The following is a 19577-nucleotide window of genomic DNA, read 5'->3' as shown; positions in this document are numbered from 1 at the left end:
AACGCGGCTAAGCAGATGTCAATTTGTTCCGCCGCTCGAGTTCGCATTGGCTGCGTTCGCCAATTCGCATCGCATCGCCCTCACTATGTCTTCGGCTTAACTTTCGAATGCATGGATGAAAATTGATAAAAATTTGTAGTGAAGCTGCCTAGAAATGTAATGTTTACGTGTGCAAATTTTTGTGACGTCAAGTGGTTTTTGAGATAGCGATTTTTTGTTTCCTTAAGTTTAATTTCATCGAAGTTATGATAATTTTAGCAGATGGTCCTCCTTCTACACAAACACAACATTTTTTACTTTTAATCGATCCACCCCTGATTTCGAGTAATTGCACCATTGCAGGGACAAAAGTCTCATTTGGAGGCAACCTTCTTTGTATATTCAGCAGTTCATTGTGTCAATAGTTATGTAATACTAACTGCTTTGCAGCTTTCACAGATCGTCAACCACTTCAAGTGCTAGACATTTTTTTTCACTTTTTTTCTCTTTGTTCATATCCGAAACATCCAGGTGCGACTTCTCGACGAAAAGTTTCTAGCTGGAAACCTGCCAGATGCCCGCGAAATAGTTCGATTTGCGGTCCTTCACTTAATTTTTCAAAACCTTACCGCTAGTGGTTTCGATATTTTGCGCACGATTAAACCACCGTATTTTGTTTATTTTCACGGTGGGCAGCTTTTTTTTTTCTTGCAGAAACAATTTTTTTGTTAGTTAGCTAGACTAAAAAATTATTGCTATTGCTAAAAAAGTTTGTTGTCACTTCCCCAATCGAAGTTTTTTATTTGCGCTTGATAAAACCTCTAACATTCCCTACCTTTATGGAATCCATCATCTTCATTTTATAAATAGTGAAAATGAGAATGAATTAGCAAACTTTAGATTCTATCGGACTCCTTAAACAATTTACCATATACGCTTTAGTCGAATAGTTCATTTCCACCTGTTTTTGGGGACTGGGATTTTTCGTAATCCTGCCCAAAAAGTGTATTCAATTACCTTCTGTATTGGACGATATCTCAAAAATCACTTGACATAACGTCACAAAAATTGGCACATGTAAACATTACACTGCTAGGTAGCTTCATTGAGAATTTCATCAATTTTCATTCATGCATGCAGAAGTTATTAACAAAACAAAGTGTTGCATTTTTTCGAATACACTCCTTAGTTTATCAATTGCTAAGGCAGTTCGGATCATTTAGAATATTTTAAACCAAATGAAGCAAATAAAATAAACGCTAAACACATATGTGGGTTAAAGGGCTAAATTTTTAAACTTCATTATATAAAATTTTAACTACAAAAAAAAAATGAAATGTTGTCTCCATTTAATTCCCTAGGCCCTCGCACTATTCCCCTTTTTATTTTTCCTTCAAACTATACCATTTCTAGCCCTTTCTCCTAGACTGACTTACTCTTGGAAAATGTCCCTATTTTTTAAATATCAAAAATTTACCTCAAACAACAACAAAAACTACACCAAAACTATACATTTACTAAGGGTTAAACTCTCGCATAAATCAACCTGCTGCTTCTAAACGCTTTGATTTCATCAGGAAGATTGATTGTTTGCGATCCTTCGAAAAAATTGATATTTCAAAATTTGGAAATTACATTTTTACTTACATTTGAAATATTGAAGGGGCTAGAGAATTGAATGAAGGCAAAATTTCATTTTTTTTGTAGTTAAAATTTTATAAGTAGTTAATAATGTTAAAAAATTTGGCCCCCTAATTTTGCAGCATTTATGCATTATGGTTCATCTTTAGATTTAAATTTTTGTTCGGTCTTTACACACGAACTGCCTTAGTTTATCAATTACTAGCATTTGTAAATATTATGAAGGTGTTTTGTATCCTTTATGATCAAGAAAACTCGTTAAATCCGACTCAATAGAGACTGATCAATGTTACCTCAAAGCATCAAATTCTAGACAAAGACGAAATCGATTTTTAAATCAAATTTAAAGTAGTCCAATAAATTTCTGCAACCATGTTTTACGTTCATAGGAGTCCAGTACTGGTTTTGAAAATATGAAACATGTCACATTTCCCCAGAAAAAATAATCCAGATATATTGCGAAAAAGTGATCACTCCGTTTTACGGTAGTTTACAATTCAAATATCTCAGGAAAGTCGGGTAAGACGGACACCCTAAGGTAGAATCGCAATAGAAAATCAGATATTGCATTCTTCATCGCAGTTTTTGCGCAGATGATCTGTTTAGTTTGTTTTCGATCGCATTAGTTTTCTATCGGAATTAGTAAATTGCCTTCATCAAGACTGTTTTTATAGCAATCTTAAACCTGCTTTCAAATTACACTTTTCGAAAATGGTCAAATAAAATGGACACCGCGTAGAAAAGGTACATTATTCCGGAAAATTGCTATACAAGTACCTACATATTTTTGTGAGTTATTTGAGAACGTTTTTACACCAAAGTAGAACCAACTGGTCCGAGTTCAGAAGCGAAACAATGTGGTTTGCGGAATTTTGTGTTTTATAGGCGCTCTCTTCGCCGGGGAGAGATTTTTTACGATTTTTACAATTTGTATGGCCTGTTTGGCTGAGTGCTTTTTGACTGACAATTGCTCTAGCCAAGGTTTTTGAAGACATATGCAGAGTCAGACCAATGTAAAATTCGAAATACTTGGAGAAACTTATGTGTCCGTTTTACTCGACCTTGAGGTATTCGTCTTACTCGCTTTAACAATTTTTTGTTCGCTGATTTTCCTCCAGGAGAAGCCTAATGACCACTTTTGAAACGGTCGAAAATGCTGCGAGTTATGAACTATTTTTAAGGAGAGAAAATAAGATCAAATAAAGGATCCTCAAAGTTTTGTTTGTTTCGTCAACTGTTATGAGAACTTTGCTTGATGTAAATGAATGAAGGGTCTCGAAAGTGTTGATACACTTAGAAGAACACATTCCCATCATTAGATTTGTGCCAAACATTGTAATTTTCAAAATATTGTATGAAAGTGTCCGTTTTACCCGACTTTCCCCTACTTCCTAGTGGATTCAGCTGTTATCGAATACATATCGTCATATCGTGGAAGATCGAATTGAATGTTGATAAAAGAAATATTAAATTTTGCTGCGAGTTTTTCAACTTTGTATCTCAAATTTGTGAAAACTTTGAATACAACTTTGAGGTTTGAATAATTGTTATACCAATATAAGTTTAAAAAATCTATAGTTCTATAAACAACATCAACCGTCTATTCTAATTCATAATTTAAATTGGGAGATTATTTTGGCTTGATATAGCCAGCAAATGCAACAGATATTTGAAAGGAAAAGATCAATTTCCAAACTCGAAATTACCTACAATACAATCGATCTTTCTTTAGGATGCACCATCATCAGAGCCAAATGGCTTAAACAAACGAATCATCATCTCGTCGAAAAAAAAACTAAATCGAAAGGTTACAAATGGTCTAATTATGTTCAAAAAACACCTCATCAACAGCAGCAGCATCTCTAACATTTTGCCACATCTTGCTCAATTCAAATTTCCAAAAGGTAGGTAGGTATGTACGAAATGCCAGATAGTCAAAAAAAACCCATGAGATAAACAGTTTCGTTCCATTTTCTTTTCCCTTCGCAACCCGAATGATGCGAAGAGAGCGAGAGAGAGGGTGATGTGTGGTGTTGTGTTGGGAAAATATGGGTGAACAGTTTTAAAAATGATAGGTACAAAAACTATTCAGCCTGATTTGTGTTTAGATAATGTGTGTTGTGGCTGGCAGGCAGCATCATGTTGGGTAACACCACTTGAGGTGGAAATAAAAATAAATGAAGTTGTTCTAGGTTAGTGGAAATGATGGTACGTGATAGGGATAGGTATAGAAAACGCCGACAATACCGTGCTAGAACTAATTAAATCTAAGGTTAATTATTTAAACTATGGGTTTTGTAAGTACCTTGAAACCGCCATCAGTGATGTTACATCTAGAATATCGAGGCAATGGTGGTAAGTGGTTGGTGGTGGTGGTGGTGGAGATTGTATTGGTTGTTTTATTTGTGGTAGTATAAGGGTAGTTACATACATCTTGTAGAAATCTTGTACAAAAAAAAGTGACACACAATATTTATAATAGAACAACATATTTTAAAGTATTCAATGTTGATAGAATGATTGTCTGTGAGACAGTACTTTCGAAAATGAAGCAAACGATTCGATTTTGTATGAAGAGGAAAAGATTTTTGAATCAACGTTTTTTATGTGACATCGCAATTCTTCGATTCGATGGTTACTTTAAATAAAAAGTCATCGAAGTTTTGGAGCTAACTTAGAGCAAGTTCACTGGTGTTGGGAAAAAGTGGTAGAAATTTTGACATTTTTTTAATTTTCCCATGCACAAATGTTTTCAAGATCTTTGGGCGTTGTATTTTTTTACAGCACTGTTTCTATTTCAGCCGTATGTGATAGAAATATTGCTATTTTTACATCACAGCATGCGAAAATACAACACCTGTTGTAGAAAAACATGAAGGCCAAAGATCTTGAAAATGTTTTTGCATGGCAAAATTTTCAAAATGTGCAAAAAGTGACAAAATTTCTACCACTTTTTCCCAACACCAGTGAACTTGCTCTTAGCAAGTCGATTTCTTCGTCATAGCAGGCCTGCGTAATTTGGAATTTGGAAAAACTTGTCACGTAGAATTTATTTTTCACTCGAACTAATTAAAGTCAACAGAAGATCGATGGAAATCGAAAAGTCCAAATTTCGTACGATGTTGGTAAGTTTAATCATAAATATTAAAATCTAGAAGAGAGCATATGTTGCTTATTAGAACCTTGGAGAAAAAAAAATACGATGATTCTGACATCTAATCGAACTGCTTCATTTCTTCGTTGATTGATTTATGATTAATCCATTGAATTAAAAAAGGCACTCTGAACGTAACAGCATCCGGTACCAGCTACTCAAATTATCGGCCGAGCACTTACGGACGCCCTTTTGCGCAATCTACTTTTCCATTACACATCCGCATTGTTGATCGAGTGAAGATCTTCCTGTAGCTTCGAGCTGATGATGGCGAATGAATGGAATAGATAACTTTCAAAAGTAAAACAGGCGTAAAATTTACGAAAATTGAACGATTTCTTTATTTCTACCTTCAACGTCTTGCACTCTATGGAATCGATCTATCAGATGATCGCTCCTCGTTTGCTAACAATTTTTCGATTTACAAGAGTTAATGCGTTTTGCTAGTTTTTTTTTCTATTATTAATGTTTTCGTTTGCGTGTTTGATACAATTCTACCTAGAGTCTCACAGAGCACGAACAAATTTCACGTAACATTGTTTCATACGTTTGAAAATACACACCGAAAAATGATTCGTTTCATAAGAAAATGCTTAACTGTATTCCTAATTTGATTCGTTAAGTAGTGTTTCGATTTTGATTTTTTTTTCTTTAGAGCAGTATCTGAAACCTATTGTTTACAGTATAATAAAACTCTTTACGTTGTTTTAAATGCGTGGGACTTCGGACTAATTATCGTGTTTTCGGTAAGAACTTTATTTTAGGATATATGGCTATGTTGCTTTCGAATTATGATGGTTAAAAACGGAATTTAATTTTTTGTTGAAAAAAAAAAGCATAATTTTTATTTTTCTGAATGGTCGAAAGAAGTCGCAACGGATCTTAGAATCATTATCAGTTTAACTTTTAGCTCAATCTTAGTCTATCCTACTTTGGTGTAATAAACTAATTCACTGTTTGAAACCCACCTGTAAGAGCTATTTTGATTTAGATTTTTCGAGTGACATTAAATCCACCGAGATATCACTTGTTACGTTTCTACTAAAACAATGTTCCGTTTTTTTTTTTTACAATGCAGGCTTATACTTTGGTTTTCAAATTTCTAACGCAATGAAATAGTTTCATTTTTTCTATGTACTGTATTAGGTTCAATTCAACAGGTGAAAGTAAATTATTTCAAGTATAACTTCAGAATTGAACTGTTAACATTTGATTGAGTGCTCTAAGTGTAGTTGATAGAAACTTGAACAGCAACTAAATTTTCTTTATGATCTCAGTAAAATTATTCACTATCGAGATTAGAAAGCAAAATGAATAAAAACTAAAATAAAAAAAATCGATTGTTAGTTTGAACATCACGATTTGGAATCAAGAATTTTAAGTAAACATTTCCGGAAGTTTTGTTCTCTATGATATTTCAAATTTTAGAAATATCAGTCACTGTTTCAAATTTCCACTTTTAAAAAACAATTCGTATTTCAGAAGCATGAAGAGTTCCACTATTTTGCACTAGAGTCATCGAACGTACAACACAGCTTATAATTACTAACAAGTTCAGGCGCGATCGGTTCTACATTTCCGAACAGATAAACCGAGGAGTAGAATTTATCACTACTAATCAAACAGTTTCGAACTACTTGCTTAGGCTCTACGATAGTATAGTATAGTGTGTATGTATGCTTCCTAGAAGTTGTACAATATTTGATAACATTAATAAAAAAAAGTCAACTATAAAACATACTCAAAGTACGATTCGTTTAGTTTTGTTTTCCTATTCAATTGATAAGAGATAAGAGATGTAACGATTATATCTAGTATACAATGAACTAATAACAGTGCGTCTCGCGCGCGCTCTTCTACACTTTGTTGTGACGTTAAAAAATCAAACCACTGAACACGGGGGTGTGGTTGAGTAAACTGATTCTCATTATGTACTCTAAAAATAATTAAAATAATCGCAGATAAGGAGTAGTAAGGAACATTGCTCAACAACAACATTTCACACTGGATCTCTAAAAATGTTTGTGGGAGTACAACACAGAAACATCCGCAGATACATTTTGGTTCAACGATGCGATGGCCAGCAGCTGCTGCAAACACTGATGAAGATTGATCACGCACCATTTGCTAGGTACTGATCTGGGGCTTAAGCCGAGAAGGGACAGTTTTTCGGCCACTGACCGGCGACGATGATGGCTGATGGCGCTTAGTATTATGTCACTTGGATTATGTGTAAACACAACTCGAACCGGTAGGTACAAGTTTCTCACGAATTTCGTTTGCTCTAAATTTTTTGTTTGTCGATTGCATATTTGTTTGGTTGGGACTTGATTAAACCGACCAGAGATTGCCCAGAGTTTTCATAAATTGAAAATATTATTTTTCTGAGCATTTAAGTTGTAATTGTAGGTGTAGAAAGTAGCCTTTCGTTAATACGCATGAAAATTTCACTAAAAAATTAAGCAACTGATGCTTAAACCACAGACAAACAGACAGAACACTAAGAAGAAAACTCGAATGATTTTTCGCAAAGTGATTGCATTATGATCTAGTAGACATTTGGCATTGCCTAGCTCCACTAAAGGCTTTTAAAAAATGATCAAGGTTGCCGATGCATTTGATATTCATCAGAAGATTGTAAACCAACATTTGTGAAAAATTGTCCGCTTCAATTTTAATTTTATTTTTCAGTTGGGTTTGAACGAGAAAACTGAAAACGTTAGTATGAGAGAATTAAACCCGGCAAAGGATCAACCTTGCAAAGTGATTTGCAAAGAATTTCATGATTCAATGGTTCCACGGAAAGTGAACTGTCTCCGAAAGCAAATATAAGCAGCAGGTCAAATATGGAAAAATAACCTGAGCATGAAGCATCTGAATATTGAATAATCCACACTTATCGTATCGGATACTACACAAGTTTTCGTTAGTTTATTCCCAAAGTTCAATTTTCGATGCAGTTGAAAAAACTACTCTAGCATTTGTTACGTGAAACATCGTCGCAAGCCTTCAATATAAAGGGCGAACACGAAGCTATTGCGACACATTTAACACATTAAAAACGCTGAACATTCATCATTCAACCGTCTCCAGAGTGCTGAAGCGGTTCCGATGGACCAGGGCAAAGGAGTTGAAAGAAAACCGGGACCGGAGAACAAAAAGACGGAGGGAAAGGTGAAGCGGATGATTAAAGCAAATCCAACGTCTCAAGCCGTGATTCGGCTAAAAAGATCGGCATGTCGCAGAGCTACGTCCAGAATGCAAAGAAGAAAGCTGGAACACATACATACAAGGTACAGAACTTATCAAACCGCGATGAGCGGCAACAATCGATGGCTAAAACTCGGGTACGGAAGCTCTACGAGAAGTTGCTGACAAAATATGGCTGCTGTGTGATGGACGACAAAACGCATGTAAAAGCCGATTTTAAGCATATTTCGGGGTTGGAGTTTTTCACCAGCAAGAGCAAGTTTGATGTAGACCACGAATATAAGACAAAGAAAATGTCGAAGTTCGCCTCCAAATATCTCGTTTGGCAGGCTATCTGCTCTTGCGGACTGAGAAGTGAGCCTTTCGTGACAAAGGGCACAGAAAATGGGGAGATCTACAAATCTTAGTGTCTCGAGAAGCGCCTTTTGCCATTCTTGCAGCAGCACGACGAAGCTTCGCTATTTTGACCAGATTTGGCATCTTGCCACTATTCTAAAAGTTTCCTGGAATGGTATGAGACTTATTCTGTCCATTTTGTTCCAAAGGACATGAACCTGCCAAACTGTCCGGAGCTGCGCATGGTGGAGCAGTACTGGGCAATAATGAAGCGGGAGCTTCGGAAGATCAAGAAGACAGTCAAAGACGAGGACCGTCAAAAACCGATTTGATGAATGTAAAATTTGTCGCACCGGCGTTCTCGACAACCACGGAGAACAGAGGTGGTTGAAGTTTGACCATTTTGGTTCGTTGTTGTTTCCTTTTTGTTCCAAAATTCAAAAACTAGTGCTGGTCATTAGGAAACATTTATCGAATTTCAAATTTCAAAATGGTCTAAATTCATAAATTCCAAACATTTTCGATAATCGTTGATTTTCTTCAGTGTCACAGTTTAGTCACTTTAAAGCTCCCAAATGTTTAAAGTTCCACTGAAATTGGAAGCTGCGGCTACTAGTGGAAGGGCCGAGTGGGCCAACATAATGATCAACACAGCTCCGATGGGCTTCGAGCCATTTCGCTGTGCGATCGGAATCGGAACCAATCATTCGTGATTGGAAACATGCGCTTCAGCACTGTACATAATGAAGCGTCTCATTAAATGGGTAATAAATTTCCGGAAGCGAAAATTGGCTTTCTACTCGGTCGGTTACTCATCAAAATCGAAAGCACCGAAAAAAAAAGTTTCGATGGCATTCTCCTCTAGTTATGCCGGAGAGTGTTTTCGGGTTTATGTAGATGGGCTCCGGCCAAAACCGTTCAACTGCTGCTGTTGTTGCTGCTGCACATCAATTTGAAATGGGTTGTAGTTTAAGCTAATCGTTCGACAAAATATGCTCGATTTGTGAGCCCCCGGTAGGGATTCTCATGCACAAGGAGAAGGGTGAAAATTGAATTTCATCGATTGAAACTATACATAACCTCCTCTTAGCAGCAGCAGCAACTGTCTTGTTCGATGGAGGGTAATTCAATAATACACAACATGGCTATAGCCGAAATCCGATGCAGACAAATGCACGTGTTGCACCCTTTCGGCAAATGCAAATCGAAAATGTACCTATAGTTATTGAATAATGATTAGGTACCTTATTAGCTCCAAAATATTGAAAGTTTTCACAACGAGAGCACTTCTGGATTTGAAATTTTGTGAAGTTCAATGAGTTTGGCATAATAAAAGCCATATACCGCCTTTCGAGGCAAGAAAAGTTCCATTTTTATTGAATGAAAAAAAGATTTTTAATAATGGAATCTAATGAAAAATGTTATGTTTTTGTTTATCGAGACATGGGTTGGTTCAATTGATCTCTACACACTGTGCATGTCTGTACAGTGCTGAGAAATGAAGGAAGATTTAATGTAATAAAAAAATAACTGCATACCAACGAAAGTAAAATGACAGAATTTACTTTCTTGTGCATCATCATAAGTTACGTTTAAGTGGATCCTTGAACAAATAGACAGATAGTTATGGAAAAGTTGATTTTTCAAATCACTTTAGTAACCAGCTTAAATTAATTTCTGTTGTTTTTTTCTTCTGAAGGAATCAGAATTAGGAATTATCTTGTTTCCTCAGAAACCATTGTTGTTTTAATAAGTTTTTTAAGCTTCCATACCAAGTTTTAGAGAAACAAAGACTGCACTCGAAACAAATATGTAACACTTCTCTTCATGTACAACTTTTGAAAACAAGGATGAAATTTAAGCAAATCTAGGCTTTAATTTTAAGTACTTCAACATTTTGTGGGAGCTGGTTTTCCATTTTAAGAGATTTTATAATCTGAGGCAACCAATTGGAACACCTAGTTTCTTTTGAAATAATATTTCAGGCTTCAGGAATTGTTACACATTCTCGAAAGGAAAATTGTGGCAATTTTGAATGACCGTTTTTTCATAAAACGGAGAGTTGTCGCGTAGCGCCAACCGAAGTTTTAGGCGACTGTTCCTGCGAATGCGAATCTAGGCTTTAATGTCAAGTAGGGTTTTTTTTCATATTGGGGAGAGAGTCTACTGCCACTATTTTTACTTTGTTATGCTACTTGACATCCCTACACCACAGACAAACCTACACTATTGGTTGAAGTTGCAGTTGTTTACCGATAGCACTACGAGCACACACATATCTAGGTATTATCTCCAAGTACAATCTAAGTTCCCTTGAAAAGATCCATCCACATGTATGTGCTGCATCCTGCATCATTGAGGCGTACAATTCCAATGTATACCCGGCTAGCATTTCGCTTCGCGCGCAAAAAAAAAAAGACCGACAACCTTCATCATACTATGTGTGCTAGATTATTCACGACCGGGATTCGACCTCATGACTGTTGGCTTTGAAGACAAAGATGCAATCCTTTAGGCCACGATCTACCGGGCGATGGTAGGCTTTGAAGAAGTGCTAAGACCAACAAAAAAATGCTACAACACTTGCTTTTATTGAATTTTCCTTCCAACAACGCCCACAATTTTCCTTTTCGGCAGTATGTTTTAGTCGAATTTGAAGACCATAAACTTCGAGCAATCTGTGAAAAGGAATCAGAACTTTTTGGGGACATTCTTCTTTTATATTTGGCCGATGATTGTGCCGTTCTTCATGTACAACTTACCGATTTTGCTGCACCTACAGATACATAGTTTTCGTTTGCTTGACGACGCAAACAGATGAGTTGACATTCACGGAGAATTTGAAATACTCAAGCTTCAGCAGATTGCGCTTGAAGCTATCCTCTGGCTTCCTTGGTTCCGTTCAGTTGGTAAACTTTGAGGATTTTTTCAGGCAAGATTTCCGAAATTCAACAACTGATTTTGTTTTTAAAAAAATCTATTAAATCCATACAAAGGCAATATTTCGATTTACCTACTAGAAAAATGTTCCATTTTTTTCTTATGTACATATGTATTTATGTATGTATGAGAACCCACCTGATCCTGTCGGTACGGAAAGTCTCGATCGCACATTCAAATATTGTTCATGCTTAACTGGCTTTAGACAGGATTGAATCATTTCACGCCCTTCAAACTGTTCGAAACAAATAAAGAATCCTGAAAAGGTACCCAAGTACTCTACTCCAGATTCCAAATTTGCGGAGATACTCCGGCTGGCATTATTCCAAAATCCATTGATCCATCCTATTCGTCTCAACAACTATGGAGCGAACAGCGCATTTATCGGAATATCGAAAACATTCAATCGTTTTCTGAGCATTTCGACTTCGATTTTTCTAGGAACGTGTTCCAGAGAAAAAATTTAACTGTTTCAAGAACTGTATAGACCTGTGTTATCATTAGGATCTACATATGATCCGTTGATTTTATTCTAATAAACAATAAACAAAACATCAATTTCAATGTTCTTGCTTTCTTGATTGTGATTTAATTCATAGGTATCTCAGGAAATCATTCCATAACACAATTGGCGACGATTATCTCGGAATGTGCTGGAAACTGCAATCACAACAAATTTTCACGCAGGTTTTTAATCCACAGACCATTACCGAAACACAACCTCCGCTATTTCGGCGGAGCTTGTGAGTTCTATCAGTGGAAACTCCTTAGTAAGCTTAGAGCTACACTAATTCAAACGCACGAACGCTACAAACTTCACTTCAAGTACCCAAAATTAAAACTATACATGCCTTTTGCTAAATGCAAATTTTATTAACATATGCAGTACCGTTCATAATTGTATAGAAATTGGAAGCAAGAGCACTGTCACTTTAACTTTGAACATCCATAACTTTTTACTCTGATGATATTTTTTTATCAAATTTTTTGCGTTAGATAGATCAACTATCACACTATTATATCGTCCAAAATTCTATAGAAATCGCATTTCTAGGTTCATGCCTGAAAAATTGCACCTCGCGTAACTTTTGATCTCATCGATAGAACTTTTTGAAAACTTCAGACATGCTAGCATTATATTTCAACAATCACTCTGCAAAATTACAATAAAAAATGTAACGTAGTGTCAGAGATATTGCAGTTTGAATGAAAAAAGTCTAAAAAGTCCGATTTTCATAGAATTACTGTTTCTCAGGCCACACAAACTCCAGAAAGCTCAAATTTTGTGATATAATAGTGTGATAGTTGATCTATCCAACGCAAAAAAATTGATAAAAAATATCATCAGAGTTAAAAGTTATGGAAGTTCAAATTCAAAGTGACAGTGCTCTTGCTTCCAATTTCTATACAATTATGAACGGTACTGTACATAGCAATCATCCCACAAGCCCGTTTGAAACACTTCCGGCGATCAGAGATTCAGTAGACATCCAGCTACTTCTTTTACACATCTTCGAACAATTTATGAAAAATATTCTTATTTAAACAATCAATTTGATGAAAACTTCCGTTGACCCAAAAAAAATCAAAAGGTGCGCTGCCATCAGGACAACGCCTACTCCTAAAAAAAAAATGTTCCAATTTTATTTTCTTATGAACAAACTTTGAAGCTCTAAGAGCAAGTTCACTGGTGTTGGGAAAAAGTGGTAGAAATTTTGACACTTACGGCACGTTTTGAAAATTTTGCCATGCAAAAACCTTTTCAAGATCTGTCGCCTTCTAGTTTTTTTACAACACGTGTTGTATTTTCGCATGCTGTGATGCAAAAATAGCAATACGGCTGAAATAGAAACAGTGTTGTAAAAAAATACAACGCCCCAAGATCTTGAAAACATTTTTGCATGGTAAAATTTTCAAAATGTCAAAATTTCCACCACTTTTTCCCAACACCAGTGAACTTGCTCTAAAAACTTGGTAAAATATTCGTTGAAATCAAACTACATTGAAGTGAGATACAAATACGCGACACATGAAATATGGAGGAAGTGAAAACTAATTTCAAATTTAGAAATACCAACATTTAAACTTTATGATATTTTAACTAACATATTTACCAAGCTGGTTTTTAACACATTGAGGGCCTAATACGATACACCTTGTTTCTCATTGGTTATTGACTGTTACACGTAAAATAAACAAAACGAGATCAATTTAATTATAAAATAGTATGCTTTCAACATTCGAGTACTGTATCTTCAATAACACAATATTACGAAACTTGAACAGTTTGGTCAAATGGCTGCATAGATTGTCGAATTTCGGAATTCTACAATTTCATTTATTTACGGCACCTAATGTTTTAATGAATATTAATTCATTTCAAATTCTTTCTTACAATATTTCAAAATCTATTCTAATTGAAAAGAAAAAAACAATTTGATCATTCTCAAAGTATCATTTGTATCCATATTTAAAAAAATAATCAATTTCTAATGTATACGTCCAAAGCATGCTCGTTCGATATTTCCACGAAATGCCACCGAGCAACGAAGAAAAAATAGTGAACTTTTCACGTGCTGCCTATCTGTCAGCAGCGCTTTGATTCTTTTACCTACACCCACGCAGAAAACGAAACCGTAAAGCCTTGATAAGAACTCGGGCAAATACAGAAAATGATACCGTAAATTATGCTGTCGAACACACGAGCAGCAATGAGAAGAAAATGCCACCAGCGCAAACTATGTTACGGTTATGATTGAACTTGTTTTGTGTGGTTCGGAACGATTCCGCCGATTCGCGGAGCAGACAATTGGGAGCCGCCAGCGCCATCAGCCCCATCGTCCAATGAAATGTGCCTACCCTCGTCGTCGTCGTCCCCCAAAGAAATCACAGACGAAAGTTGTTTTTCTTTTGGTAAATAAAAGGAATTGCGCCGGTCGGGATAAAAAGAAAGTCTGATGGATCGATTCCTTCGCCTAGCTGCCAGGATGCTCCATAATCACATAGTCCGGATAGGCTCCGTTGTTGCTGCAAAACGAGCGAGGCCGTTGCTGCTGGTGGTGGCCGCCAAACTGGCCACGAGATCCCCCCGGGCCCTGACGTCGACTTCGATGGGCCAGCCGGTCCTGGGATTTGGCTCGGTGTATCAACATAGCTGGATATTGATGGTGAGGTTGGCCTGCTCCACCTACCACCATCGCTGAAGGTGGGGGCGGTGGGTACCGATTGTTGTTCTCGTGATTCGGATAACCCGGTGACCCGGCGGAAGAAAGCTCACGAATCTGGTCACAGTACTTGGGACTCATGACCCGGGGTGTGTTGCTGCCACTGCTGCTGTTGCTGTTGTTGTTACTGTAACCGTTACTGGTATTACTATTGCTATTGCTATTATTGTTATTGATTAAGTTGTTGCGGCGAGCGATTCGGTTTAAATTCGGCGACCGTGTGACATACTGGTATGGCAATCTGTAGGCATCCGGGCTGTCGGGTTGTTGCTGTTGCTGATAGTGGTGTAGTTGTGGCAATGGTGGCACTGGTGGTGGTTGTATCGATTGTACTGGCGGTGAAGGTAGCTGATGATGTGACCTGCTGTTGCTGCTAGCCGGTCCAGGTCCAGCTCTGTGTGGCTGTTGCGGAAATGGTCCGAAATCGGGTCGGGTCCCGTGGGTAAAATTGATTCGCTCGAAACCGTAACTGCCGGTATCGTTCATCGGAGTGGTTGTGCCGCTGCTGGCACTGGTCGTGACATTGTTGTTTCCGGTCGAAGTCACCGAGGGATGTCTCCTGAGTGGTGTCGAGAGGGAGAGTTGCTGAGTCGAACCGGTAATTAACCGATCGGTATCGTCGTCGTCATCGGCCCGGGAGTCACTATCTCCTTCTCCGTTTTGTTTAAAGAGCCGATTTGGTGGGCCATTATTGAATGGATTAATGAAGCCAAAGTTAGCCCGGCAAGATGAACTTTTGGGAATGAAGAAAGTATCGTCATCGTTCGGGATCAATCCACTTGCTATGGAAGATGCCGATGGGTGGCGTTGTTGTTGAGGCTGCTGCTGATGTGTAACGTCCGTAAAACGGATGTTCACACTGCTACTGCTGTTCTTACGGAGTTGACCACTGCGTGTCCTACTAAAGCTAGAGTTTCGACTGAGTGGATGTGGGAGTTGTGGCTGTTGATGAAGTGGGATGTGTGTCTCGTGTGTTTGTCCAACTCCAGCGAGTGCCGATGCTTGGGGGATTCTACCACTGTTGTTGTTCCCGATACTTCCCGTTCCGTTGCAATTGGTAAATGTCGATGACGGTGAGGAAGATGACGACAGAAGGGTGTTAGTGTTTGAGGATGATATCTGATTCTTGCTACCGTGACCGTTAATCGACTTTAGCACAACTCCGAGCTTAGCGCTAGTGTTACTGAGGCAGTGAGTACTACTACTGTTGTTATGATAATTCGCTGTGATAATTGGTGTGGCCACCGGTTTTGCCGCCGAATTGGCCACTGCTTGCTTCAGTTGCGTTGAAGTGGCACTATTCGTGGTGGTTGGCAAACTAGTATAGCTCACGTACATTGGATGCACGGCCGTGTGCTGAGGACTTTTCGCATCACCACCCATAAAGTCGACTGCGGGGTAAGAAAGAGAGAAATTATTCCACACATGAGTCCCTGTTCTTACAGAAAAGCTTTCTAATCATTCATTTGATTGGTTGGTTGTTAAGTCGGGTGGTTACGAACAGAAATTCACATTCACGTAAAAAGGTTTTTCGGTCTGGGGCTAAATTCTTTCATTTCGTTCGTGGGACATGTTTGGTTCGTGCAGATTTGTTTTAATTGGCGATTGAAAGGTTTTGGCACGTTCGAAAGCTATAACTTCATTACAACAAGGGCAACAAAATGTTTTAACTTCGTTTTCCTAACATTCGAAACGAAAATGCTAACAGGTGAAATGCGCTGCTGTATGGTCGAACCAAAAAAAAAGACACAGTTGAGTGAAGATGAATGTGGGGCTCCAATAATGGGTAACCAAAAACATAATCAAATAAACCCTCTTAACGATAATGATGTTGTTGTTGGCGGGTGCCGAAGAACAGGAGAAAGAAAAATGTGTGGTGAGCTGCGTGAGAAAGCGTATAATGAAAGTGAAAATGTTCCATTTGCTGTACAAATCAATAAGCGGGTAAAATAAGGTGGACCCTCCCGATGTTGGGGAGAGGTTGTTCTCTAATTTTCTTTTTCGGGATGCGAGATGGATGATAAAGGTGTGCTTGCTTGTTTAAAGTGATTCGTTAAAGTAGCGCTCGATTTGATTGTAGCTCTGCCCATCAAATGAGCGATAGATAAATGTGGAGATGAAGATAGTGCAGATAGAAACATATTTACATAAGATCTTTGTAATTTACATAACTAATTATACAAAAGAATTTAAATTGCTTCAACATTGAACATTGATAGATCCAGCGTCTTCAGCTTGACAGAGTGTAACAAACATTGAATTGTTTTCTTTCTTGTTGAGTTGCCTTACTCACAAATTGAGAACCACAATTCGAATAAAAATTCTCACAACTATGGAAAAAAATCAGTTTCGATGAGTTTTTTTTTCAGTATCGATGAGTGTAATCAGTAATATGTAACTAAATTAGGTCAAATTATGGTTGGGAAAAGTTAGACGTCTAGGAATTTACTATTGCTATGGTTATTTCTGCTGTAATCATATCATAAGTTGAGGTTTACAACCAAAATATTCTATTGTTGAAACAAAATATGTTTAAAATCCTAAGTGGAAAATGAGGTTAAATATTTTTTACCCTTTAATGCATATAGTATTGTTTTAAAACAACACAAACTGCATATAATTTTTTTGGATGCCGGTCGATATTATTGAACCAAAAGTTGTACTGGAGATTAAAAGATATTAGTATTTTATTACGGATTCATTATTTGTATAAGAGCAAATAAGGGAAGATTAAGCTTAGCTAAGCTTATGTTAGCTTGATTGACTACTCCATCTACCTTTAATCGTTGATCCTGAAATGCTCTATCAAAAAAAAAAAATCTGAAGGCTATTTGCCTTTTTCTGAACAAATTCAATCATATGTACTGCAATTTCCACGATCGCAGACGTGGCTTAGTTGAACATTGCCAATGATTGCTACTCCGTGGTTGACCGAGAATATCAATTTCGTTCAGGTGTCGAATGAATGGTTCTTGGGATAAACAGCTCATTCACAAAACTTATGCTCCTTCTTTGAACATCAATAACGGTGCCGGCCATGTCCTAGTAGTCAATGGATAGATTGAAAAAAAGAGGATGGGATGAATAATCTATTTTGTACTTTAAGATCGAGGTTACCTCTGTATCCTCGCAAAATCATTTTGGCTGGAAGCGGAGATTTGATTGAGGCAGACTTTTGACTAGTGTTACGGTGAAACATAAAAAATATATTTTTAATCTCTATCAGTTTCTGTTTTATCTATTGCATTCTTCAAAATTACCTTTGAATTCTAATACACATTCATTTCAGTAATAATTTTAAAAAAACTGTTATGAAAAACCCTATTACTATGACAATTTAAAAAAGTTTAAAAAAAACGTTTTTTATTTATAATTTTGAACCTAGTTTTCCAAATATGTATATTTTGTTTTCCCAATTGACCTTGGACTAGGGATACCATACGTACTCTTTTAAGAGTACATGTACTCTTTTTCGATCGAGAAACGAGCGTACTCTTCTTTTTGTGAAAATTTACCAAATTTACACTTTTTTTGTTGAAAGACATTTGATTTGAAAAACCAACGTATTTCTTCCATTTTATAAAGTTGTTTCACATCTTATGCAAAAATTACGAAAGGAATACCGTTTACAACCATTTACTTTTACATCTTGTTTTCATTAACATGCATTTTTAGCCGTAATAAAGGGAGCGCGCCTTTGAGTTTTCTTTCTGTTTTGCATACCATCAGGGTTCAAAGCTCGATAATTAAATGGATTTTGATGGCTGGGATGGCTCAAAAAACAGAAGCTAGGATAGGTGGATTTCTACTGCATATCGTTTCTCCTGACTTTTTGGATAACTAACCTCGATGTACTCTAACTGGTGTTGATTTTAAAAACTGAGAACATTTATAATGGGAGAATAGTGTTAGTTGATTGATTGAGCTTATTATTCAACATTTTATTTTAATAATGGAATGAGTAATGAAAGGTAGATAAAATAAACCTCATTAAAATGATTGAAACACAAAAAAACTATTTATCTTGGGTCCAATATTATACTTTTAAAGTTTTCTTATTAGCCTTTGACAATTTTTGTCTGTCGAATTTTAGAAGTAAATTACGTAAAAAGTTAGATCAGTAGCACGTTAAAGAAATGATTATTTGATAAAGAAAAAATCAGACAATAGAAGAATCATTGATTTACTCAAACGAACTGTCCCCATCTAAAGGGCCACGCCCTCCCACAACCCCCCCCCCCCCCTCTTTCTCGACACAAACGTCCCTATCTGAAAAAAATGTTTTAATCGAGATCTTACATTTGAGAAACTCAAAGAGCTTCAGAACGCTACGAAGAAATAAATCACAATGTTCATGCTACTGAAAGCAATAAATGTTCATCGCAAACTGTGGCAAAAAAAACTCATTTTGAACACATCGGTTTCGCTTTTTAAAGAATTAAAAGAAAAGAAATAGCTACTTAGCTTCGGTGCCCAAAAATTTGTCAAAAAGGACTTTGTAGAGACGTCCGCAATCTGGAATTGCTGGGCCCACCCGGCCTGGGAAACAACACCACACAACACTACGCCCCACTAGACTCGCACTAGGACATTTCAGGAAAAGCCGCATCGACATTCGAGGGCCTAACAGGTTCCAGCTTCTCTATTAATGGAAAGTGCCCTGTGTAATTATTATCCTTGTTATTCAATAACATGCACACAATACATTTTCCTACTACAATTTTGACACACGCGGAGATAAAATTACGTCCGATTCTATCAACGCCTACTTCACTTCTCATAAGAGCAAATGAGATTTGCAGAAAAAAATGCATAAATCAAATTGAATTGTTTATTTTTTTTTGGAAAATCATTGTCGTCAGATGACAATTTGGAGATTCTAACAAAATTCTTAGTATTTATTAATCACAAACATCCTTCTGCATTTAAAGAACAAAATTTAGTGAACGTTTGTAATATTGTCAACATCTTGTTGACATAAATTAACAATTTTATAATGATTTTTTTTTTTCATTTTGATAAGTCAGAACTTTAAGGCTGAAACACTGACCTAGGAAAAGATTACTGTGCTTTAATTGATGTATCAATTTAAA

At 36.8% G+C, this 19577-nt stretch overlaps 1 protein-coding gene across 2 annotated transcripts in view; it reads right to left on the bottom strand.

The window, feature by feature from the left end:
• Positions 1-19577, bottom strand: part of LOC129755128 (sodium/potassium-transporting ATPase subunit beta-1-interacting protein) — a 197072-nt gene that overhangs the window by 3326 nt on the left and 174169 nt on the right. The window contains exon 6 of one of the 2 annotated variants that reach the window (XM_055751468.1): positions 15821-15875. In XM_055751468.1, coding sequence (XP_055607443.1) covers positions 15821-15875 — 55 coding nt within the window. Of the gene's footprint in view, positions 1-13197; positions 15876-19577 lie in introns of those variants that run through there. The other variant, XM_055751467.1, reaches the window with a different exon arrangement.

The sequence above is a fragment of the Uranotaenia lowii genome, chromosome 3 (genome assembly GCF_029784155.1).
Source record: "Uranotaenia lowii strain MFRU-FL chromosome 3, ASM2978415v1, whole genome shotgun sequence".
NCBI classification, from domain to species: Eukaryota; Metazoa; Arthropoda; class Insecta; order Diptera; family Culicidae; genus Uranotaenia; species Uranotaenia lowii.
Note: the sequence above shows the minus strand (reverse complement) of the source record. Positions and strands in the feature narration are given on the sequence as shown.